The sequence below is a fragment of the Cervus elaphus genome, chromosome 13 (genome assembly GCF_910594005.1).
Source record: "Cervus elaphus chromosome 13, mCerEla1.1, whole genome shotgun sequence".
Classification (NCBI taxonomy): Eukaryota; Metazoa; Chordata; class Mammalia; order Artiodactyla; family Cervidae; genus Cervus; species Cervus elaphus.
Window position 1 is genome coordinate 20,060,776 of NC_057827.1, and position 24,811 is coordinate 20,085,586.

The 24,811-nt window shown below is 46.0% G+C and overlaps 1 protein-coding gene across 11 annotated transcripts in view; it reads left to right on the top strand.

Moving 5' to 3' along the window:
* The window catches only part of AKAP13 (A-kinase anchoring protein 13), a 314,895-nt gene that overhangs the window by 112,245 nt on the left and 177,839 nt on the right, over positions 1 to 24,811 (top strand). For all 11 annotated transcript variants that reach the window (XM_043921539.1, XM_043921537.1, XM_043921536.1 and 8 more), the window contains exons 3-4: positions 5,687 to 5,834; positions 20,987 to 21,283. In XM_043921539.1, coding sequence (XP_043777474.1) covers positions 5,687 to 5,834; positions 20,987 to 21,283 — 445 coding nt within the window. The remainder of the gene's footprint in view (positions 1 to 5,686; positions 5,835 to 20,986; positions 21,284 to 24,811) is intronic.

The following is a 24,811-nucleotide window of genomic DNA, read 5'->3' on the forward strand; positions in this document are numbered from 1 at the left end:
CTTTTCAGTCTCTGTAATCTGAGTCTTTCGTTAGTGACATTTTTGAAAGGTTCAGATCAACCTTTTTTTTTTTTTTAAAATAGAAAGCCTCTCAGTCTGGTTGTGTGTGATGTTTTCTTCTGACTCAGTCGAGGGCATGCATTCTTTAATAGGAGCACTGCGATGCTGTGTCCTCAGCGGGTAGGATCAGGAGACAGGCGACGTTAGTTCATTTCATGTTTTTGTGCCACTTATTCAAGTGGCAAAAAAACTACAACAGGATGTTTTGAGGGTGTGTTACATCTCTTTAATATTTACATAATTATACATTTAAATCATTTACTTTTTTTTTGCATTTCATCCGGCATTTAATTACATGTCTGTTTTTTTGTTTGTTTTTTAATTTTTACAGTGTTGTCTGGGTTTCCACGATACAGCAACGAGAATCAGCCATAATGATGCACGTATCCCCTCCCTTTGAGCCTCCTCCCACGCCGCCCCTCTGGGCCATCACAGCGCCGGGCTGGGCTCCCAGTGTTACTCAGCAGCTTCTCACAGCTCTCCATTTCATATGTGATAGCCTATATGTGTTGATAGCACTTTCTCCATTCAGGAAAGCGAAGATCATATACTTTTAATAGTGGCCGTGTCTAACAGCTTGTTTGTGGGGTTCCTGAAAACGTGATGCGCCCTCACAGGCCTGTACAGGCCAGCCCCAGCATACGTTCCACGCCAGTTATCTTGCTGCTGAAGGGGCCCACCTTCCGGAACCTTGTGACTGACACTGTCTTGCTGTCTTTGAGATCAGCGCCGTCCCTTCTTTTAGCGTTCCTCCCACAGGACTGTAGCTCACCCGCCTCATCTCCACCCAGCACCTTGCCTGCTTCCAGGGCCTTGTCTGTCCCCACACCGAGAGTCGCTCCTTCCCACGCCTCCGATGCTCTTCTCTGCCCCATTCAGTTTGTCCCCGTCACGGTACTGTCCCCAGTGAGAGGCAGTTACCGTCTCCAGTTAGACATGACTAGTATCTTGGGGCAAGGAGAGACTCTCAGCAAGATGGTAGGCCTAATGCAGAGAGAGAATCCTTGATCTAGAAAAGAAGATTTATTCTTAGGACTCCGGGATAGAAATCTAAGTGGAAAATAAATTTTTTTTCCTGCTTATTAGTAGGTACATAAAGATGATTTTAGTTCTATTAATAGTTTATCTACAATGTAAATGAGTTAAAGGTGGGTAACGGAGATCATAGATACCATTTAAAGCTATGTAAGTGATCCATGTCATTTAGAATTACAATGCATTTATCTATCGGGGATCACCTGTGACTTAGAAAATGAGGCCTGGTGTAGATGGCACTTTCCATTAGTTCTTGTGTCATCTGTCAGCAAAACTAGTTAGGACCCTGGAGAAATGGTCAGGTTCAAGGATACATTTCTCATGAATGAAAAAACATGGGATTATTTTTATAATAATACGCCGTGGTTTTTGAGTTCAGATTACTGGAGAAATGCAGATGTATTCTCTTCTTGGGATTGGGTCAAACTAAAATTTTTATCAAGAATATCTTGGAAGTTTTCCTTGTTAATAAGTTATCTGTTATAGGTAAAAACACAACAGACGTGTTAACTGGTTAGCAACCTGGGTTGGTTGACCTGTCTGTTCCCCGGGGCTGGCCTCTCCTTCCCCTGAGCAGCAAGATCCATCACCAGGGTATCTCTCAGGGAAGGTGTGATCAAAACGACCACCTCAACTGAGCTGCTTACTTAGACCTGTTTTCATTTTTATTTTTTAATCGCCTATTTTAAGGCCATCTCGAATAGTTCTAAGTGTCTGGTTACTACTGCAGTAAAACAGGAGTCATGAGGCTGAAATGCGGAGTCCAAATGTTTATTGTTTGCTCCTAGCAGCTTTATCAGAGTGCTGAGAGTATTCCTTCAAGGAGAACAGATGCTTTAATTCCGGATGCCTTCAGAACCTAAACTTCAAGTGAGTTTGAGGTGAATTAGGCTTCTGTGTTCACTTCTATTTAATATTGTGGGTAGCTGACTCAGTGTTTAAAAAAAAAAAAAATAGAGCTATGGAAGCAATTTAAAACTTACTTTTGTCTTGGGAATGAAGGAAGAGGTTGCTCCTGAAAGCTTTGTTGAAAGGAATTTCAGCTGCTTATTAGCCGTCCCTTCTGACCGCAGTGAAGAGAAGGCCCCAGGTGTCGCCTGTGTCTTGGGCTCAGAAAGTCGCCTGGCAAGATGTTGGGGCTTTTGTGGAGAGGACCTTTTTGATTTTGAAAAAAGATGTATTCTTTGAATTTCAGGTTAGATATCTAAGTGAAAAACAAACTTTCTCCCCCTGCAAAAGTCCACATTGTGAATAGTTTAGGCTTGCAGACTCTGTGATCTCTTTTGCAATAACCCAGCTCTTCAGTGGGCTTCCTTGACAGCTCAGGTGGTAAAGAAGCTGCCTGCTAATGAGGAGATGCAGGCAGGAGACTCGGGTTCGATCCCTGGGTCATGAAGATTCCCTGGAGTAGGAAATGACAACCCACTCCAGCATTCTTGCCTGGGGATCCCAGAGACAGGAGCTTGGCGGGCTACAGTCCACAGGGTCGCAAAGAGTCAGATACAACTCAAGTGACAGAGCAAAGTCAACTCTTTGATGGCCCGTTGTGTTGCGAAAGTAGCCATAGACACTGTAAACAAATGACATGACTGTGTCCCAATAAAGTTTTATTTATGGATACCGAAGTTTGAATGTCATAGAATTTTCCCGTGTTAATATGTGTGAGCCACACACAAACCAGCAGATGCCTGGACCTGGCCCATGGCTCATACTTGCCAACCTGTGCTCCAAAAAGGAAACTTCAGAACTTTCAGTAGCATTTATTTTTTTCAGTTTATAGTGATATTTCAATACCTTGAAAAATTGATTCTTCTTTGTATGCTGCAGACATTTTAACTGGTTGTAGTTTTATCATGCCAAAGGATAGTTTACCAGCCTCAATTTTTCAAAAATGTTTCCAAAATAGGGGCTTATGAGTCCTAAGTGTGTGTGTGTGTGTGTGTGTGTGTGTTTAATTGCTAATCATGTCCGACTCTCTTGCAACACCATGGACTGTAGCTCACCAGGCTCCTCTGTCCATGGGAATTCCTAGGGAAGAATATTGGAGTGGGTTGCCATTTACTTTTCCATATATATATACACGTGTGTGTGTGTGTGTGTGTGTGTGTGTGTTTGTATATATGTATATATATTTCCCTTCCCGGGTGGCTCACCAGTAAAGAATCTGCTTGCAGTGCAGGAGACACGGGTTCGATCCCTGGGTTGGGGAGATCCCCTGGAAGAAGGCATGGCTACCCACTCCAGTATTCTTGCCTGGAGAATCCTATGGACTGAGGAGCCTGATGGGCTACAGTCCATGGGGTCACAAAGAGTTGGATGCAACTGAAGCAACTTGGCACTCACGCGCGTGCGCATGTGTGTGTGTGTGTATACATGTATGTGTGTGTATAAATATATATATACACATACACACACGCACATTTATTTATTCTTTTCAACCACTTAAAAATGTAAAAACCTTTCCCAGCTTGTGAGCCATACACAAACGAGAGTGCTGGACTTGACCCATGGCTCAGACTTTGCCGACCTGTGCTCTAAAAAATGAAACTTTAAAACTTTCAGTAACTTTTTTTTTCAGGTTATAGTGATATTTCAATACCTTGAAAAATTGATTCTTCTCTGTATGCTGCAGACATTTTTCTGGTTGTAGTTTATTATGCCAAAGGATAGTAAACATTTTACCAGCTTAAACTTTTCAAAAACATTTCCAAAATAGGGACGTACAAGTTCTGAAGTTTAAATAGTGTCTGAAGTCAGGGGTAATGCTGTTGTACTGACCGTGCTATTCCTGTGTTAGGGTGCTTGGGAACTTTCCAGTTCATCAGTCTTGGTAGGTTACAGCTTATTTGTAGTTCATTCTGACTTCTTACAGCAGACTGGAACCCATGTCGGACACAGGGCACTGCCTAGAACCCTGGGAAAAAATTAGAGGCACTTTGGGCTCTGGGAACTGCTTGGAATTCAGAGTATTCCTATTACTAGCCTTGATCCCAAGTTTGATTTTCAGATGTTTGGTTTCCATTATGGACTGAAGCATTACCTGCTTCTCTGTTCTGCTGCTGGCCATTAAGTTGTGGCCACAGAGTGGCATGGTTCTTTAATTGGCTTTACTACTGCTAATGTAGGAAGGGAAAAAATGCTGTAAGTAATGAGAATTCTCCCCTATTTAATGGTAAAATGGCCTGACTTTCTCTTAATTAGATTTTCCATAGCACATCATTAAAGATGTACACAACCTAAGCCTCAGTGCTTTAAAGTCCTTTGTTTATGGTTACCACATAAATTATATAATGTTTGGGAGAATGGTAATTAGGACTCTGTTTCATAGAATAAATTTAATTTAGCCACTGATCTCAGTTAAAAAAAGATTAATCTATAAAAATTGCTGGAAGAGGGAATTCCCTTGTGGCCCAGTGGTTTGGAACTCAGCTTCCACTGCAGGGGGCGTGCATTCAGTTCCTGGTTGGGAAACTTAAGATCCCACATGTTGCGTGGTGTAGCCAAAAAAAAGTTGTTAGAAGATGATTGAAAATGATAGTTGCAGCCCCGTGAACTGTAGCCCACCAGGCTCCTACGTCCATGGGATTCTCCAGGCAAGAATACTTGAGTGGGTAGTCCTTCCCTTCTCCAGGGGATCTTCCCGACCCAGGGATCGACCCCAATTCTCCTGCACTGCAGGCAGATTCTTTACCAGGAAGAAGATAATCAGCAAGTGAAGGATGAAGATGTCTTAACTTCTAAATATTTGCAGAGTCACAGGCAGAGTTACTGGGATTAGATTTATGGCTTGATGGGGAGGGGGTGGGATAAAGAAGAACAGCAATTCCAGATGGTCCGGAAACACACATTGTTGGAAAAGCAAACCCTCCCATCCTCACAGGTTGAGAGCCTTATCCTAGGCTGAGTGGTGAATGTGTTTCAAGAGTTCTCACATGTTAGCTGTAAGAAGAGAAGGTATTATCTCCATTTATACAGTCAAGAAAACTGAGATTTAGAGGATTTAAGTAAAACCTTTTTAGATGGAGTTTAAACCCAGATTGGTCTTGAGCCCAGGTCCTTTGCACTCTACTGCTTCCAGCCAGCTCTTCAGAGGCACTCCGTATTTACTGGAGAATGGGTGGACTTGGCAGTGACTCGTGGGATGTAGAGTTTAGAGAGTTACTGCAGCAAACAGAACACAGAGGTTAAAGGGCATTTGAAGTATAAGGATGTAGCTGTTTAATGTACTTCCTCCGTCCTCTCTGCCTTATTTTTAGATTTTCCTGGAATTTTTACAGAGCTTTTTAAGGGAGCCGGTTTATGTTCTTTTAAAAAATTTTCCAAGTAAATATCCCAATATCTTGTTGGTTTACTTGTTTTTCTCATCACCTTCACTAAAATGTAAGCTGAAAGAAGACAGATTGTTTCGTATCCTCAATGCCTAGACCACTTCCTGGCACATTAAGGGCTCAGTCAGTGTTTGTATAAACTTGCTAGAATGGGTGCAGTTTCTGTGATACATTGATTTCCCTTTCAGTTTGATGTTGTGTAAAAACCAGCTCCCCAGGAGAACCTTACTAATGCAAACCTGCTCCCTCTCCGCCTTTCCTAGGGCGACTGTGTTGTTACCGTACTGCTCGCGGAAGAGGACAAAGTTGAAGATGATGTAGTTTTTTACTTGGTGTTTTCGGGTTCCACCCTCCACCATTGTACAAGTACACGGAAGGTCAGTTCTAACACGCTGGAGACCATCGCTCCTGGTAAGTGTTTGAACACAGTCTTCACCTGCCTTTATTTATTCTGTGTTCTAGCATAGAGTGATAGGAAGAACCAATCAGGGTGAGGAAACTGCAGTTGCATTTTTGTTTTAAATACACTTCATTTTGTTTATTTCTTGCTTGTTGCACAAAACCTGAGCCTGACTAAAAATAATTGAAATAGAATGGTGTCATAAATTAGAAGACAGTCGTTAAGATCAACAAAAATTTTAATTTATTGGAATCTTGAATCAAAGTAAAATGCATTTAAAAGATAAAAATTCATGCGGTCACTGCGTGTGACTACAATTTTGATTCTGACTTTCATTTTGGCAAAAGCAAAGGTAAAATGGGACTGCTAATACATTCCTTCGTATCTGTGAGGGGAAGAGTGTAAAAACCAAAGTTCCCCCAAATTAACAGATTATCGTTCATGGTGAAATGAATACTTAATCACTGTTGCATTTATCCATTTAATGGAATTAAAAGGAAACTGTTTACTTATTAAAAATCCTTTGCAAAGTCATTATATCATTGCTAATTCCACCAGCTTTTGACTGATTCCAGGCATCTGAAGGTATACTGATTTGTGTTTGGAAATGAACTTATTCTGTCTCTCCTCAACCTTGCTTCAAAGTTAATAATTGGTTAAATTTCATCTGAGTACAAAAGAGGGGACATTTAGGGGGAAACCCATAAAAAGTGTTGACAGTTGAACCATTTGCTTTCAGAGAACAAAATGGATTCCGTTCTTCTGGGAACTTTTCCTGTCTTCAGTGTTTTTATGTAACATCGATTCCACTTTTGTTGAAATAGATCATGTTAAAAAACCGCCAGTTTTTGGTTGCTGCTGTGCCGTTTTACATAACCTGACTTCACTTCTGATGCCTGCCAGGTCCTAGAAGTTATACCACATTCACAAACTGAGATTCTGACAGTTAAAAGCTGTATTTATCCTCCTCCTTGGCAAAAGTGATTTTGAAAATACAGAATTTAAAGGTTTTGGCAGTTCCGATGTATACTCTCCGTCAGACTGTTAGGGACGGGAGAGTGAGGAAGCTCAGGAGAGGTGCTGGTTGTTTTTCTTTCCCCGAAAGAGTGTTACGTGTCCTCCTTCGTAACTCAGAGCTCCGGTCGTCTTGTTCCTGTGATGGATGTCATGTCAGAGGGTCTGATCTGGAACTTGCAGTCTGCCGAGCGGGAGCTATCCAGGTCGCCCCTGCTAGACACATCTTCTGTGTGCGTGGCAGTGGGCAACAGCCCCTCAGCTGGGTGTTAGAGACTCAGTCAGTGCCTGACTGCGCTCTTATTAGGAAAGCAATGAGGATAACTTTTATAAACTTACTTTTCCTTCTGATTTAGAAGTACTGTATCAGTTTGTGTGTTTGTGGATGTGTAGATGTGTGTGTGTGTGTGTGTGTGTAGGTAGATAAGATAGCAAGAAAGCCTGCAAGCAGATACCAGGGGAATGGGCTTCCCTGGTGGCTCAGACGGTAAAGAATACACCTGCAGTGCAAGAGACCCAGGTTCGATCCCTGGGTTGGTAAGATCCCCTGGAGAAGAGAATGGCAGCCCACTCCAGTTTTCTTGCCTGGAGAATCCCCATGGACAGAGGAGCCTGGTGGGCTACATCCATTGGGTCGCAAAGAGTCGGACACGACTGAGCGACTGACCCAGAGGAAGGACAGCTGTTAGGACATAGCCCTGTGTCCTCGATGCCGCCCTCAGCCACAGCAGGGTCCAGCCTCTTGGGGGAGAGGGCTGTGCCTGGCGGCCCCGATACCTTCAGTGTGAAGGTACTAAGTTAGTGTGGGCTGCAAGTGGTTACTGCCTTCGGTTCACAGATCCATGGTATCATATGACAGCCAAGTGCTCCAAGTTCTTACCAGATCCTTGTATACTGTCCCCAGCCTACTTTTTTGACTTCAGTTTCCGTCCCCCCCCCCCCCCCCTTGCCTCTGGGCTGCCACCTCTGTAATAGGTCTCAGGACCCCTTCTTTCCCAGCCCCACACATCACTGGGTGTCCTTTTGTACCAGTTGGCTCTGGGTACCCTCGTTCTGCTGGCTCCAGCCCGCCAGAATGGATATTGTATTCTGCCCTTTCTCCCTGATTTGATCCGAATCCTCAGTACCTTCCTGACCCCTTTGCTTGGAGTTTGGAGTCCCAGTGCCTGGCCTCTCCTAGTCTGCCTCTAAGCAGCTCTCCTCCCCTCCAATTATGATCTCACCTAGTGCCATCTTCTCTCAACTTGTCCCCTCTGCTCCCCGCTGGCCTGCATATTCTGCAGCCCGCCGGATTCAGTCAGGCTGCTGCATGAGGCCCTTAATCCCAGCGGAGGTGACACAGGATTCCAGTCCTTTAAGACCCCGTGGTCCGAGCGGGCCGAGTGAAGAGCGAGGCGCCGCCTGAGCCTTGGGTGTCTGCGCAGGGGTCCCGGGGAGCCTCGCTCCTTGGTGGAGGAGGACCTCTGTTAGCTACTGAAGCGGGAAAGGCTTCGGAGTGGACCTCATCGCTCTGGTCGTCAGGCGTGTGGTTTTTCCTCTTCTCTTGTCTTTTTCAGCTGCTGTTGTCCAGATTGGCTCAGCAACTGTTGTGGAGGAGTGGGGAGACACAGGCAGATTGGGGGTTCATAGGCTAATTTTGAATTTCTTGTTTATATTACAGAGTTAATATTTTCGTGAAGAAGTAAATGGCCTTAAATCTGCCTTGGGGGATTTCTTTGACTTGTTTCTTATTTTCCTTGAGGAAAATACTCAGATAATCAATCAGCTTCTCAGTGAGCCCTTTCCTGTCCACTTTATAAAAGTGTACCTTCTCCTTTATATATTTAAAAAAACCTGCCTCCTCTACACACCCTCTGGCCCCTTTCAACACTTTACTTTTCTCCACTGCACTGATCAACATCTCACTCGTTGACACGTGTGATTTATTTTCTGCTCGCCTCTGCTGGAGCGTCAGCTTCACCAGGGCGTGGATTCGTGTCTGTCATGTTCTCTGGTGCCACTTGATGGGACCACTTGATGGGACCGGGTTTTTACCATGTTGAAACTCATCCTGGTTCTCAGAAACTGCCCTGCTAGAAAGTTGTACATACGTGTGTACACACACACACACACACACACACACACACACACACACACACACCCCATCCTGGTTCTCAGAAACTGCCCTGCTAGAAAGTTGTACATACGTGTGTACACACACACACACACACACACACACACACACACACACACACACACACCCCCCATCCTGGTTCTCAGAAACTGCCCTGCTAGAAAGTTGTACATACGTGTGTACACACACACACACACACACACACACACACACACACACACACACACCATCCTGGTTCTCAGAAACTGCCCTGCTAGAAAGTTGTACATACGTGTGTACACACACACACACACACACACACACACACACACACACACACACACACACACACACACCCCACCCCTTTCTTTTGCAAACTGCCAGAGCGCCCCATCCTGGTTCTCAGAAACTGCCCTGCTAGAAAGTTGTACATACGTGTGTACACACACACACACACACACACACACACACACACACACACACACACACACACACCTGGTTCTCAGAAACTGCCCTGCTAGAAAGTTGTACATACGTGTGTACACACACACACACACACACACACACACACACACACACACACACACACACACACACACACACACACACCCCACCCCTTTCTTTTGCAAACTGCCAGAGCGCCCCATCCTGGTTCTCAGAAACTGCCCTGCTAGAAAGTTGTACATACGTGTGTACACACACACACACACACACACACACACACACACACACACACACACACACACACACACACACACACACACACACACACACACACACACACACACACACACCCCACCCCTTTCTTTTGCAAACTGCCAGAGGGCTCTCTGGCTTCTTGACTGGGGGCAGGAGCCTGTGTTTTCTCTCCAGAGCTGCATCTGATGATTTCTGTGTGTCCTGTTGATGGCCTCAGATTTTGTGCGGAGCGCAGCGTCAGATTAGCCACGGTTCCTCGCGAGTCCGCACCTGCCTTGGGCGTCCTGGTTAGAGGGGGAACGCGCATGTACATGTGCGTCCTGGTTAGAGGGGACCCGGCATGGTCTGGTTAGAGGGGGAATGCGCATGGTCTGGTTAGAGGGGGAATGAGCATGTGCGTCCTGGTTAGAGGGGGAACGCGCATGGTCTGGTCCGCCCGCTGCAGCTGCTGTTGGGGCCCCCCGCTGTGTGGGGCTCACTCCTCGGGTCCTAGTCGTCCACCTGACCATGGAAGAACGAGAGCTTTGTGTCTGCAAATGTCAAGTTTCACCCAGATTGCTGGCTCTGATTTTTCTTGGAGTCCTCCGTGTGTTTCACTGTCACTGCTGTGTAATATTTTAGTTTTCACGAAAACGAGATGATTGATTGACCTTCCTAAGACAGCTACTCCTTGATGTTCATTCATCTGTGACCTTTTATGATTTTGGTGGGTAAAGAGAGGAGACATTTCTTGAGAGTCCCCGAAAAAAATCTCTTTGACTCCAGATATTGAGATTACAGTCCATCGCCCCCCCCCCCCCCCAACACTTTTTCATATTTTCTCACTTTTTGGCTTTTCTGATGATAAACTTAACAATGAATTGTATATGTATGTTTAGGTGTAAAGGAATTGTAAAGGCATTTTCTTGCCTTAACATCATAGACAGGCTGTAGACATGATACAGTCCCCCCTTTTTAAAATGAAATTATGTTAAGAGTAGCAGCATCTTGGAACAGTTAACTGGAGCCTTAGAGACTTTATCTGCCTTTAAATTGTTTGACTGTTTTAAAGTGCATGTGTAATTTTTAACATATATAGTAATTTTTAAGAAAAACATATGAAGACTTTGGAAATACTGTCCTCTCTTTTGAAAGTAAAGCTGTCTTTGTGCTAATTAACACTAGACAAAAAAAGTTTTATAGTATAAGACTATATTCAAAATACCTATGAAACTGACTAGTTTAAGAATATAATTTGCTGTGAAACATATGTCTAAAGACAAAAGTTGTTGGCTTTGTAATAAATAAAAATAAAACACCTCTATTCTTTTCTCTTCATATAAAACAAATCCAACCCCAATCCCATTTTACCAAAACAGTGATTCTTCTTGCGGGATGAGGTTGAGATGTTTTCTTTAAAAGGCTGTAGGATGAGTAAGTAATATAAAGAAATCTGAGTACCCGCTGAAGGTAATTCTGGGGGGGATATGAGGTGCTGTCCTGTACTCATTTTTATTAATTAAATGTGAAGGTAGACCAAGCAAACAGGAACTGCAGGATGGAAAATGAGGCAGGGTATTCAGTGGGTGAATCCTTGTGAAAGGCTTTGGTGCAGAATCTCTCATAACATGAAATCCTAGCATCACCCCGCATATCTGTCATTTGCTTTCAGAATTCACAGCAAAGGTTCTTGTTTGACAGGAAGATAGCAAACATTCCTTGACCCAGAATTTGACTCAGCTCTTTGGTATCTTTCCTTTCTTTCTCACTTATCAGGGGAAGATACTATATAAAGCAGATTTGTTATTGAAAGGAAAGAAAAAAGTACATTTACCATGATCAGAAGTCCTTGGGGGCTTAACTAAAAATCTTTGCTTACAGCCGAGGTCTCAACAGGTAGCCTGCAGTGAAAGCACTATATCTCTCAGTTCCTGTGAACCAAGGCTCTGTTTCTGCCAGTAGACGTCCCGAGGTCCCCAAATAACACTTGAGAAGTTCTAGGCTTTTCCTGGCCCAATCAGAGATGCCCTCGCGCTCTGCGGAAGTAATCAGTTACTTTTTCATTGGACGTTTTCTAAGTCTCTCTATCCTAAAGTACTCCTCCTATAAGGCTATCTCTAGACAGACGTGATTTTATATTTTAAAAGACAACTTTCTGTCCCAATGCTAATCAGTATACGTGGCTACCTTTGGGGAGGACCAGGTGACGGAAGCTGTGTGCTCTCTGGTGTCCAGGTGAAATGCCTGTGTGGACCCTGCACCATCTCGAGCTTTCGGCACAGCACTCGGATGGAGTTCACGTGTCACCGTGGGGCCAGTGTCCGCCTGGCGGGGTGAGAGTTGGTTCTCAGGTGGTTTAAAAAAATTTTTTTAACTCTTTTTCCAAAAAAAAAAAAATTATAACTTTGTTTGCTTATTTATTTTTGGCTGTGCTGGGGCTTTGTTGCTACGAAGACTTTCTCTAGTTGGGCTGAGCGGGGGCTACTCATTGTGGAGTGCAGACTCAGTGGTTGGGGCACACAGGCTTAGTTGCTCTGCAGCACGTGGGATCTTCCTGGACCAGGGATGGAACCCACATCTCCTGCATCAGCAGGCGGATTCTTTACCATTGAGCCACCAGGAAGCACCCACTTCCCCGATCTTACTCTTCACATATAAAGCCCAGATATAGCATACAAATATACAGTATTAAAGTTTCATGGGGTGGGGATGTCAGACAGAGAGAAATGTCTAGATAAGCTGCTTGGGCGATGTCAGTGACTAGAAGATTGGAGTAATAAGCTAGATTATAGTTCGTCAGATTTTTAGTGTCAGTCCGGCCCTTTCTCCCCCCAGGTGTACGTGATTCCTGGGCCTGCTGTTTCTCCCCTTCTCCTTAAATGCTTCTCTACACACATACAGAGATCTTTGGCAACTATATCTAAATTTGCACATCTACTGTTAGACCACTGAAAACTAGCAGTAGGTACATACTTTAGCAGATAGTCCTCACTCCTGTTAGTGTCTGAAGACCAAAAATTTCCTTTAACTGTGTAACCAGTCCAGAGCAAAGAAAAAGACACCAAAGTTTCAAATACTTCGCCAAAGTGAAGTAGTAAAGTGTATTATTTTTGTCTTTTCCGCCACTGACTCTTTGTCATAGGAAATGACCGAGTGGGTCTGGGCTTGGATGGCCCAGCGAGCACTCCAGGGATCCCTTTTGTTGGCGCGAGGGCAAAACAAAGTCCCGATTGTTTCATCCTCAAAAGAGAAGGCCTGGATGGGATGTGTGCCACTTTTAGCCTAATAGGAAATGAAGTAATTGTTGGGTCCTGCTTAAGCACTTTTGTTTATCTGTAGCACCATTTCGTTGCCATGGATACAGGTGCTTCGTACAGTGATAAGGAGCCTGCGGAAAAGCTCGCTGACCTCAGGAGCACAACACCTCGTGACCTCTGAGCTCAGAAAAGGGTTAGATGCTTTTAAGAGGACCACGAGCGGTTAAACTTTTGTTTCCCGCCAGGTGCTCCCGGTTGTGTGTTCTTTCTTCATTCTTCCCCCTTTATTTTTTCATTTCTCCCGTGTGTCAGGGGCAGCGTTTAGCTCAGAAGCTGTGTTGGGCTTATGTGGAAGCTCTTGGTGCAGTAATAGAGATCTGTTTGCCTTGAGTCACCTACATTGGGAGCATTTTAAGGAGAGGGGAAAAGCTGGCTTAAAACTCAGCATTCAAAAAATGACCATCATGGCATCTGTTCCCATCACTTCATGGCAAATAGATGGGGAAACAATGGAAACAGTGACAGACTTTATTTTCTCGGGCTCCAAAATCACTACAGCTGGTGACTGCAGCCATGAAATTAAAAGATGCTTGCTCCTTGGGAAGAAAAGATATGACCAACCTAGATAGCATGTTAAAAAGCAGAGACATTACTTTGCTGACAAAGATCCCCGTAGTCAAAGCTGTAGTTTTTCCAGTAGTCACGTGTGGATGTGAGAGTTGGACTGTAAAGAAAGCTGAGTGCTGAAGAATTGATGCTTTTGAACTGTGGTGTTGGAGAAGACTCTTGAGAGTCCCTTGGACTGCAAGGAGATCAAACCAGTCAATACTAAAGTAAATCAACCCTGAATATTCATTAGAAGGGCTGATGCTGAAGCTGAAGCTCTAATATTTTGGCCCCCTGAGGCGAAGAGTCAACTCACTGGAAAAGACCCTGATGCTGGGAAAGATTGAGGGCAGGAGGAGAAGGGAACGACCGAGGTTGAGATGGTTGGATGGCATCACTGACTCAGCGGACCTGAGTTTGAGCAAACTCTTGGAGATAGTGAGAGACAGGGAGGCCTGGCGTGCTGCAGTTCATGAGTTTGCAAAGAGTTGGATACAACTTAGGGACTGAACAACAACAGTAGCTGACAGTGTTAAAATGACTTTAACCACCGGCAGTATTAGACCCCTGTCTCTGTAGGTGCTTGCGTGTATACGGCCGTCTCAAACGTGGTACTCTCTGACTCTCCCCCTAGTTGTTTGTCTCCTTCCAGACCTCTTAGAATTCACTCAGGAACGGTCGGACCTCTCCCAGCCCATGATTTACTCCATACTTCTGATGTAAAACTTATCAGACCTGACTGTGTGTTATATTCAGAAGTCAGTGTAAAAAAAAAAAAAATGGAATTGAGGTTTCAGGCCTTGTTTCTTTAACAGTCTCTCTCTCTTCTTCCCCTCTGTCAATTCTTTAGAGGTCTTTCCCTCAGAAGAGTCTCAGTAGAATTTCCAGTACTTCCCCGTCTTTGAAAGGACTTGTGATTTTTCTTTCCTCTCTCAGTTACCAGGAACTTCAGTGGAAGGAAAAACGTCACGGAACTAGTCGAAAACCTTGTTACCCTTCTTTATGCTGCAGCTTCTGTTTTCTTGTAAAAAGGAGTTAAATTGTGGTCATTATGTCAAATTGGATATGGCTTCCCATCCCATCCCTTCTTTTGCCATGAAGATGTAGACATTGTTAATACCTTGTATTTTGTGTGTACAAAGGCAGTCCTAAGTTAATGGCCCCTGAAGATAGTTGAGTCTTCAGAGCTAATTTGTGGTAGTAAGATATTTTATGTGGGTAGATGCAGTGATTTCAGTTTTATTAATGGGTCCTTATTATTATATAACCTTTGCTTTTGAAAAATGTTTTTTTCCCCTATGTATACTTTATCTGAAAGGTCATAGGGATTAAAAACCAATTCAGTGAACCGCTTGAGCCTAATAGAAACGGCGAATGTGAGAGGGTAGCCTAGTCAGCCTTGCAGGGTGGCTTTCCAGATGTAGGGGAGGCCCTTGGTTCCTGCTCCCAGCTGACTGAGAGTTTGGTGAAGACTGGGCCAGGAAGGCCTCCATTTTCCTTAACCCTCGGAGCCTATAGTCATGCGAAGCAGATTCCAGCTAAATGGCACATTTTACTTAGCATGATTCAGAGTTTCTCCTTCAGATTGTGAATTCATGTCTGAAGGGAGAATGTTGGGCACACAGTTGGATGACTTCTTCTGAATTTCTGTCTCATGGCCTTTTCTGACATTCTACCTCCTCTGTTCCACGGTTTTGTTTTAGTTCCACATGAATAGAGCAGACCGTCGTGTGCCCGCGCACCCATCCACCTTCTAACAGCTAAAGCAGCACAAAGAATCAGGCGTGCTTCTGCTGCTGAGCTCACGCGTGCGCGCGCACATACACAGACACACACCCTCTTAAACTTTCTATTCCTGCCCCCTTTGTTGTCCCCACCCTATTAGCCAAGTAAACAGTCCTTTTAGCAGCTTTAGATTTCTGTGCAGATCCATTACTTCTGCACTTTCCAGTTTGGGATTACGTGGGTATTGCTTCGCCGTGGCCTTTGGCTGTGAGAGTGTGTGTGTGCACGTGTGTGCATGCACATGTGTGTGCCTGTGCAGGGAGTGTGAGAGGACGTTGAAGACCTGGACGGTGGCCTGGCCCCTGTATACACAGGAGGTGACTTCACAGAGCAGCGCTGATGTTTACCGTAGTGACGGTGTGACCCCTCTGCCCAGGCTTGGGGAAGGAGACGGGTGAGAAAGCTGGGTGGGGCAGTGGGTATTATTACTGTAGGTAAGGTTAGTGTAAGATCTCAGCTTAAAGTGTGTTTAAAGGTAGAATTCAATTTGGATCCCACATTATTCACATTCTCATCATTGAATTGTGAAACCTCAAATTTTAGCTTTTATTGACATTGATTCATAGTTACCTCGAAGGACTGTCAGGAGTTTTAAAATGAGCTTTGTTGTTGGTCTTTAGTCACTGAGTCTTGTCCAACTCTGTTGCGACCCCCTGCCAGGCTCCTCTGTCGATGGGATTTCCCAGGCGAGAATACTGCAGTGGGTTGCCATTTCTCCAGGGGATCTTCCCAACCCAGGGATGGAACCCACATCTCCTGCATTGGCAGGTGGATTCTTCTACTGCTGAGCCACCAAGGAAGCATGTATATGTGCATACAGCCTGTGTGTGTATGTTTACATGTAGCCTATGTGTGTGTATTATATGTATGTGTATATATATGTGCACACACACACATAATAGTTCTCTTTAAAAAAGAAAAATAGCCTTGAAGGGCTGAGCGTGAGCCACCTGGGAAGCCCTGAATAAATGGGAAATGCTGTTATTACTGGTGAGATTCGTGAGTGAGAACCGTCACATTGTTCAGGTCCAGTTGCCTCTCAGTATTTGCAGGGGGCTGGGTTCCAGGAGCCCCACAGATAACAGGGTCCGCAGATGCTCTGGTCCCTTTGTCCACCCTCCGTGTCCATGGTTCCATCAGCCAACCATCGTTCGTAAATATAGTAGCACATACATGTGGGGGAAAATCCACATTATCAGTGTACCCATGCAGTTCAAACCTGTCTTGTTAAAGGGTCAGCTATAGTTATTCTGACAGAAATAGGTATTGTCTGTTTAATTTGGAAATGAAATGAGGCTATGTGTATGTTGTTTGGGGTGATAAGTATTAAAGCATTTGAGAGGAGTCTTCTAAATTTTAGGTCTTCACTTTCAGGACGAGGGTACTCTGTAGATTTAAGAGTGTTAGAGAGGTTATCATTTATCTCAGGCCACACAGTCTAGGAAGTAAGAAACTAGGTTTAAACCTAGGTCTGTCCTCACACGAAGCATCTAGAAGTAGCCTAATTAGTCATCTTACTGACACTGTGTCTTACAGCAGTTATTCCATCCTTTGGACTCTGCTTCCATTTTTACGTTTTGAAACTGTTTCCTACTCCTGGGACCTGAGTTTCTGTCTCCTCGCCTTCTGCCTGGTAAAAACCCCCAGACTGGTACAGCAGGAGGCGCCATAGCGCCTGCAGAGGCTGCTCACTCACGCTGCATGTGAAGAGGCAGAGCTGGTCTGAGGTCAGGCAGCTTAGGAGTCCCACAGCCAGGATTTGAGCATGGAGTTTTCCATACTTTCCCATTGGTTCTTCCATGGTAGCATCGTTTCCTCTTCAAGCCTTCTTGTCTCTGTGAGTCTTGGTGTCAGGGCAGACGTGAGAGCAAGGAAACTTGGGTTCAGATGATAACTCTACCACTTGTAGGAGCTTTAGAACTTTGGGCCAGACATTTAACCTTTTTGTGCCTTGATTTCCTCGTCTGACAAATGGGGATTATAGTAGTACCTACCGCTTCGGGCTGTGATGAGGGTTAAATGGGCTGTTATTTGGAAAACACTGAGAATGGTGCCTGGAACAGAGATTGTTAGCGATAGTGATAATTGTTATCACTATTATTAGTGCTGGAGGTAGGAAGGAAGGATGGGGCCCGACCAGGCGTCTTGAGTGCTGAGGGTTGCAGTGAAGAACCTCTGGGGTTGGAGAGTTGGGAGCAGGACACCTATCAGAAAAGTCCAGTGTTTAAGACTTCACCTTCCAATGCAGAGCGATCTCTGGTCGGTGAGTTAAGACCCCACATGCCTCACAGCCAAAAAACCCAAAACATAAACAGCAGAAGTAACAGTGTAACAGATTCAATAAAGACTTTACAGATGGGGTGGTGTGGGAGGCCCTTAACTGCCACCTTTCACCCACGTGTGAAATTGTGAAATGCACTGGTTCTCGCCCTTGAGGGCATGGTTTGTGTCTCTTTAAACCTCTGGAGGGCTTAGATCCCTGTGATGCTGGGGTGTGTGTGTGTGTGTGTGTGTGTGTGTGTGTGTGTGTGTGTGTGTGTGTGTGTGTGTGTGTGTGTGTGTGTGTGTGTGTGTGTGTGTACTGGTTCTCGCCCTTGAGGGCATGGTTTGTGTCTCTTTAAACCTCTGGAGGGCTTAGATCCCTGTGATGCTGGGGGGGGGGTGTGTGTGTGTGTGTACTGGTTCTCGCCCTTGAGGGCATGGTTTGTGTCTCTTTAAACCTCTGGAGGGCTTAGATCCCTGTGATTAGCTGCTGCTGGGGTGTGTGTGTGTGTGTGTGTGTGTGTGTGTGTGTGTGTGTACTGGTTCTCGCCCTTGAGGGCATGGTTTGTGTCTCTGTAAACCTCTGGAGGGCTTAGATCCCTGTGATTAGCTGCTGCTGGGGTGTGTGTGTGTGTGTGTGTGTGTGTAGCTTCTACTCAGTGTCCTGAGCTTGGTAGACGTCCGTGTGTGTGTGTGTAGCTTCTACTCAGTGTCCTGAGCTTGGTAGACGTCCGTGTATGTGTGTGTGTAGCTTCTACTCAGTGTCCTGAGCTTGGTAGACGTCCGTGTGTGTGTGTGTGTGTGTGTAGCTTCTACTCAGTGTCCTGAGCTTGGTAGACATCCAGATAGATATTAGTAATTCTTTTTTCCCTATGAAAAAATTGAACCTGGGCCTGAGCCGTGAAAGCACCGAGTCCTAACCACTGGACCGCCAGGGAACTCCCCAGATGTTAGTTGTTAAATGTAACAGAACAGTTTCAAAGAAATATTTTCTGCCAGGAAAACCACCCGAACCGTAACTACCCGAACCAGCTGATTTGTTCCTGCTGAAGTTGTCTTATATAATTAGGCTGGCTGCCCTCCAAAGAAAGATGAATATTCCCCCCCCCCCCCCATTTCATTTTGTGTAATAGATGTACATTCAGCGTGTTTGTTGACTTGAAATGCATACCTGAGTATAGATAAACAGCCACGCCCATGCGGGCAGAGGATGCTTGATTCCCACAGCCTTTCTAGAAGGAATTCGGCTGGGAAGGCAGTGGGAGCGACTGGTGGAGGTATGCATTTGTATGGAGACTGGTTTCCGGGGTTCGTGAGCCTGTTCCTCTGGCTTTAATAGTCATACTGGCCTGAAATTCCAAGTGTAGGGTGGGCTCCTTGCAGACAGGGACATAACTGTCACTGTTACTTTATGTATAAGCAGTGCTTTACCGAATTCTCACCCCGTGATGTTCAGCATCAGACCTGGTAGATTCTGCTTCATGGTTGTGTGAATTTGGGCAGTTTATCTCGTGAAGTCTCAGTTTGCTCATCTGTAACGTGAGGACAGTACACACCATATAAATTCATTGTGTTGAGAAAATGACACATCAGATGCCTGGTGTGCCATAGGTTCTTGGTTAGTCAGTACTTTTTCCCATCCTTAGATTACACACCAGTGAGAGGCTTTTCGTCACAAAGGAAAGCCTTTAAAGAGGCTCCTGGGGGGAATGGGACTTCCCTGGTGGCTCAGATGGTGAAGAATCATCTGCCTGCACTGCCAGGAGACCCAGGTTCGATCCCTGGGTTGGGAAGATCCCCTGGAGAAGGGAATGGCTACCCTCTCCAGTGTTCTTGCTTTGGAGAATCCCATGGACAGAGAGGCCTGATGGGCTGCAGTCCACGGGGTCACAGAGTCGGACTCGACTAAGCAGCTAACACACACACACAGTGGGGGTGGGGGACGTATGTAGAATATTGATTTACTTCTCCCGTTGGTCGCACAGGGAAAACAAATGAGTGTTTTCTCTTTCAAAGACAGCAGAAAGCTTAGTTTGCTCTGCGGGTGGGAAGCCTCTGTTGGCTGCGCCTGTGGTTTGGGGAGTGGCACTTGGAGACCCTCCAGCTCATCCAGAAGCCAGGAAGGGCTCTGGGTGTGGGTGGTCCCTGGGAGCCGGGCCTTCAGGTGCCTGCAGTTCCATAGGCGGCGCGCCAGGGGGCGCAGCTCACACAGAAACACCAACTCCAGTTTCTTTTCTCATCAGAAAGATATTTATGGAAGAAATGATGATGTTAAGAACATACTTCCAACCAGCTGAGATCAGTGCCTGAAGGTGGAGCAAAAGTGTGTTTTGATGAATACATTCTGCGTCTTGGAAATGCATATCATTGTGAGGCTGAAAACCCCAGGGAGGATCTGATTTTCCAGGAATGCCTCCCTGCGGGAACAGTGCTCACAGCTTCCGGTCTAGACGCCAGTGGAGCGCCCTGGGGTGGCGGGTAGCTTGCTGCCTGATGTCACAGCTCGTGCAGTCTCTGCCCCTCTGGGCAGTGGGCACCGTGGTCTCTGGCCCCGGCATTGCATCATCCCAGTGCAAACCAGGCCATTTCTTTGAAGTTCTCTTTGCATTACAGGAAAGAATGGGCATCTCAGAGCAAAAGTTACTTTCTCCACCTTGAATTGCTTCACAGTAGTAAAGTGAAATCGGGTCGCCTGCTTGGTGCTTGCTCAGTCGCTTCAGTTGTGTCCGACTCTTTGCCATCTTATGGACCATGCCTTGCCAGGCTCTGTCCATGGGGCGCTGGGGCCTCAGTCCAGTTCCTGCCGGGTAACCGTGGAAGTGACTTTTTCCCTGCCGGGTTTCCAGGTCCAGGGTGGCTCAGGAGCCTTCCCACTGGACGCTAGGCCTCATCGCAAGCTCCTTGAGCTTTCATTCTTTAATTTCTTCAAGTTGAACAAATTAGTGTATATTGAGATTTTCAAAGACTGTTAATGCCAAACATTATGCCGCCAGCATGGTGGCAGCTGGAATGCAAACTTAATCTGTCATCTGGTAGGGGAGCCGGGGCTTCCCAGGTGGCTCAGCGGTAAAGCACCTGCCTGCCGATGCAGGAGACAAGGAGACGCGGGTTCAATCTCTGGGTCGGGAAGATCCCCTGGAGAAGGTAATGGCCACTCACTCCAGTATTCTTGCCTGGAGAAATCTCATGGACAGAGGAGCCTGGTGGGCTACAGTCCATGGGGTTGCAGACAATCAGACATGACTGATGGACTGAACAACAACAGGGGAGCCAATTGATATTTGCAAATAGCACTTGTGAAAAATGAATTAGAGATGGAGTTTTGCGAAGTGTGGAAGATTGCTGTCAGAGCTAGGGGGAAGGAGGGGGAGCATGTATGTCAGGCAGGAAGAGCTGAGATTCCTGCCACCGCCCCGTCCTTCAGGAGGGAGGGCTCTGATCTGTCATCCTGCTGCCTGTATCTCCTTAGGTCATGACTGCTGCGAGACAGTGAAGGTGCTGCTCTGCGCTTCCAAAGAGGGCCTGCCCGTGTTTGTGGTGGCGGAAGAGGACTTCCAGTTCATCCAGGACGAGGCCTACGACGCAGCCCAGTTCCTGGCCACCAGCGCCGGCAACCAGCAGGCCCTGAACTTCACCCGTTTCCTAGATCGCTCAGGACCCCCGTCCACGGATGTGAACTCCCTCGATGAGAAAGTCGCCCTGGCCTTCAGGCACCTGAAGCTGCCAGCGGAGTGGAATGTGTTGGGGACAGACACAACCTCACACGGTAAGGACCTCGGATGACCCGCAGCCTTTGAGCTTGGGATTCGTTGTTTTTGGCTGGGGCTGCTTTCCTATGGGGATGATCTCCCGTCTCCCATGGTGGCTGCGTAGACTGTGCCGTTACAGGAGCAGTGTGGCCTCAGTGGCCTCCTGGGTCCTCCTGCTGAGCTGTCAGGCCTGTTCTTGCCGGGAGACGACCCCGCAGAGCGCTCACTCGCAGCGGCAGCTGTCAGAGGGCGGCTCGTTGCCCTTCTGTGGCCCAGACTTCACGCCTGATCTCCCGTGTGTGAGCGAGGCCTGTCCTTCATGAGGAGGGCAGCAGAGGAATGTGTGACACTTCTTGCTAAAGATCAAAGACAGGATTTTCATTCTTGTATTCTCAAGGTCTCTAGGGAGTCCACGAGGTTGGAAGAAGGAAAAGACGGGAGTCGTCAGTAGGGGCGCGCAGGGGAGCTAACCGAGACCTGGGACGCTCTCCCCAGGTTTCTAACCATCTGCTCTCTCTCCCCGTTAGAGTTCATGGAAGGCGGGGCTCTACCTTTTAAAAAGCAGTGATGTAGCAGGTATCTACATATGTTCCTCTTTTTCTCATGGGGATTTCCTGTGTCATTTTTCTTGTGGTAAATGACACCTATTAGATGTTGTGAATGTGTGTGTCTGTACACTCACACACACATCTGATGAAGCAGCATATACCTGGAGTCCAGCGAACAGCGTCGTCTTTCCCTCCTGAGTGCAGATCTAATGGAGAGATTTAGGAGTTACACAGAGATCAGAATGTTTCCTCTGTTCCTGACAGAAACTGAATGGAAAGGCTGACTTCAGTCGGCTTGCCGGAAGGGGTTGCTTATCCTCTCGACTCTTATCTCTGGAAGAACAGGACAGTCACAGGACCGCCCTGCAGTGTTCTCAACTTTGGTTATTGCCTTATGAAGGGGTCGCTCAGAAGGCCCCGGCCCTCCCGCAGGCATGTAGCCCCTGACTGAGGAGGAGCGCTCAGCGGGGCTGAACGGGAGGGCGCTCAGGTCCCCACTCTCTAGACCCATCAGATAGCTGTGTTGTTCTCATGGAAGAAGGGCAGTGAGGTTTTGGTAGCTTTGGTTCTCTTAGACTCACTGAATTTAACCATTGGGGCAATGACCAGCTGCAGGAAGGGGCCCCCACTGTCAGGGGCTTCCTGTCAAGATAAGACTGGGCACTCCTGCCAGGTAAAATACAAAAGGAACCTTGGATACGCAAATGAAGGGAAAACGCATTTATCCTTTTCCTTTTTAGCAGTGTCTAAGAAACCTCTGCATGACTGAGATCTAGAGATCAGAAGATTTGCCATTATACAGGACAGTGGGCACTTTCCCAGAAACCTGGTGTTCCGACATTTCTAGCTCCTGCTGTTCCCCACCCCGCCCAGTGTTGATCTGTTTGTTGATTGATTGATGGCTCTGGGTCTTCAGCGTTTTGTGTGGGCTTTCGCTCCTCGCGATGAGGGGCTCCTCCTCGTGGCGCTGTGTGGGGTCTCTGCGGTGGCCGCTCTCACTGCGAGCACGGGCTCCAGCCAAGCTTCAGTCGCCACTGCAGCGTACAGGCTCCGTGGCCGTGGCTCACGGGATCAGGGATCGAACCCCTGACCCCTGCTTGGCGGGAGGATTCTTATCCACTGCTCCACCAGGGAAGTCCACTCCTCTGCTATTTCTGTGTTGTGATTGGAATGGTTATTCTGGTTGCCATTCATAAATCAGTATCAGGAAGGGTTGCATTAGTTATTTATGGGGCTAAAGGTTGTTTTGTGTGGTTTTGCTTTGTCTTGTTTAAAGAAGGCACAGGAATTGGATAGTTTGTTCATGTCACCTGGTTAAAAAGAACTGTAGGAAAAGACAGGTCTGAGATGTTAGACATATCCTTCCCTTCTCTGGGTCTTAGCATCTCTGTCTTTAATAGGAAGCTTGCCAGATTTAATATTTTTATGGTCTTTCCATGTACTTCTTAAGTTTCTTTTGTACAGGAAGGCTAACTGAAATTTGGACACTTAAGGAAATGCCTGAAAACCACAATAAGGCACTGTTACATATTTTTAGGAAGGCCAAAATAAAAAATACCAGGCACTGGCAGAGGATGCAAAACAATGTATCTCATACCTTGCTGGAATAGAGCCACCCCAGGAAACAGTTTGGCAGTCTCCTATAAAGTTTAATTTATTATGTGACCTAGCATTCCCACTTTCTGCGTTTTGTCCTAGAAAAATGAAAAGTTACATTTACCTAAAGAAATCTTTGCCCTAATGTACCTATAGCAGCATTATTTATAATCACCCCAAGCTAGAAACAACCCATATCTCCCTCACTAGGTGACTGTACAGACAGACTATGGTACATTCATACAATGGAATACTACTCAGCAATAGAAAGGAACAGTCTGTTGACATGGGCAGGAACCTGAATGCATTTTAAATGTTTTGCACTAAGAAGTCAGTTTCCAAAGTTACTGTGTGACTCAAGTTTATATGATACTCTAGAAAGGGCCCTGGAGAAGGGAAGAGTCCCAGAAGAGTCAACTAAACAACAAACAAAGCATCAGTGACAGGTCCTTGCTTATTGTTGGTTGGAGGTGGGTTTAGTCGCTCAGTGGTGTCCAGCTCTTTCTGATCCTGTGGACTGTAGCCCACCAGGCTCCTCTGTCCATGGGATTTCCCAGGCAAGAATACTGGAGTGGTTGCCATTCACTGCTCCAGGGGATCTTCCTGACCCAGGGATTGAACCTGGGTCTCCTGCACATCTCCTGCATTGCAGGTGGATTTTTTACTGCTTGAGCCACCAGTGAAGGGGGAGAAATGCAAAGAAACAGTCTGCTTAGAGCAGAGAGTTGCACATCAGATGTTTTTTGAAAGATGTTTAAAGGAAGAAGGTAAGTTAGCTTGGTGCCTGGGGTAATCACGCAGCTAAATAGAGCACTTGTTACATAACTGGACTGTTTCCAGTTGAAAGCTGGGTGTTTACAGGTGTTCCAGCCTAATACTTGTACAAAGGAGTCAGGGAAGATTTATGGTTAATCCTCCCTCTCTAATCGTTTAGATGCAGTGCTTTTTAACTTTTTTCCCTCAGGTCACTAACTCCTTTAGAATTAGCTCCGATTTCTCCGGAGGGAAAAATACACATAGGAACCTACCTGCAAAATTTTACATATTGTTTCAGGAGTCAATCTCCCTGAACCACAGGCGTGAACATGACATTAAGAACTCTTGGCTTTAGCAGGGAACTCAAACCTGGACTCTGTAACAACCTAGAGGGGTGGGATGGGGAGGGAGGTTCAAGAGAGAGGGGACATATGTATACCTATGGCTGGTTCATGTTGATGTTTGGCAGAAACCAACACAATAGTGTAAAGCAATTATCCTTCAATTTAAAATAAATTAAAAACAATAAAAGAACTCTTGGCTTAGGCTTGATATCATAAAGTGGAAAAAGCATAGGCTACAGGGTCAATTTGTTAATATCCTGGCTTCATTGCAAGAGTTTGTGTAGAATACTTAATCTGTTTC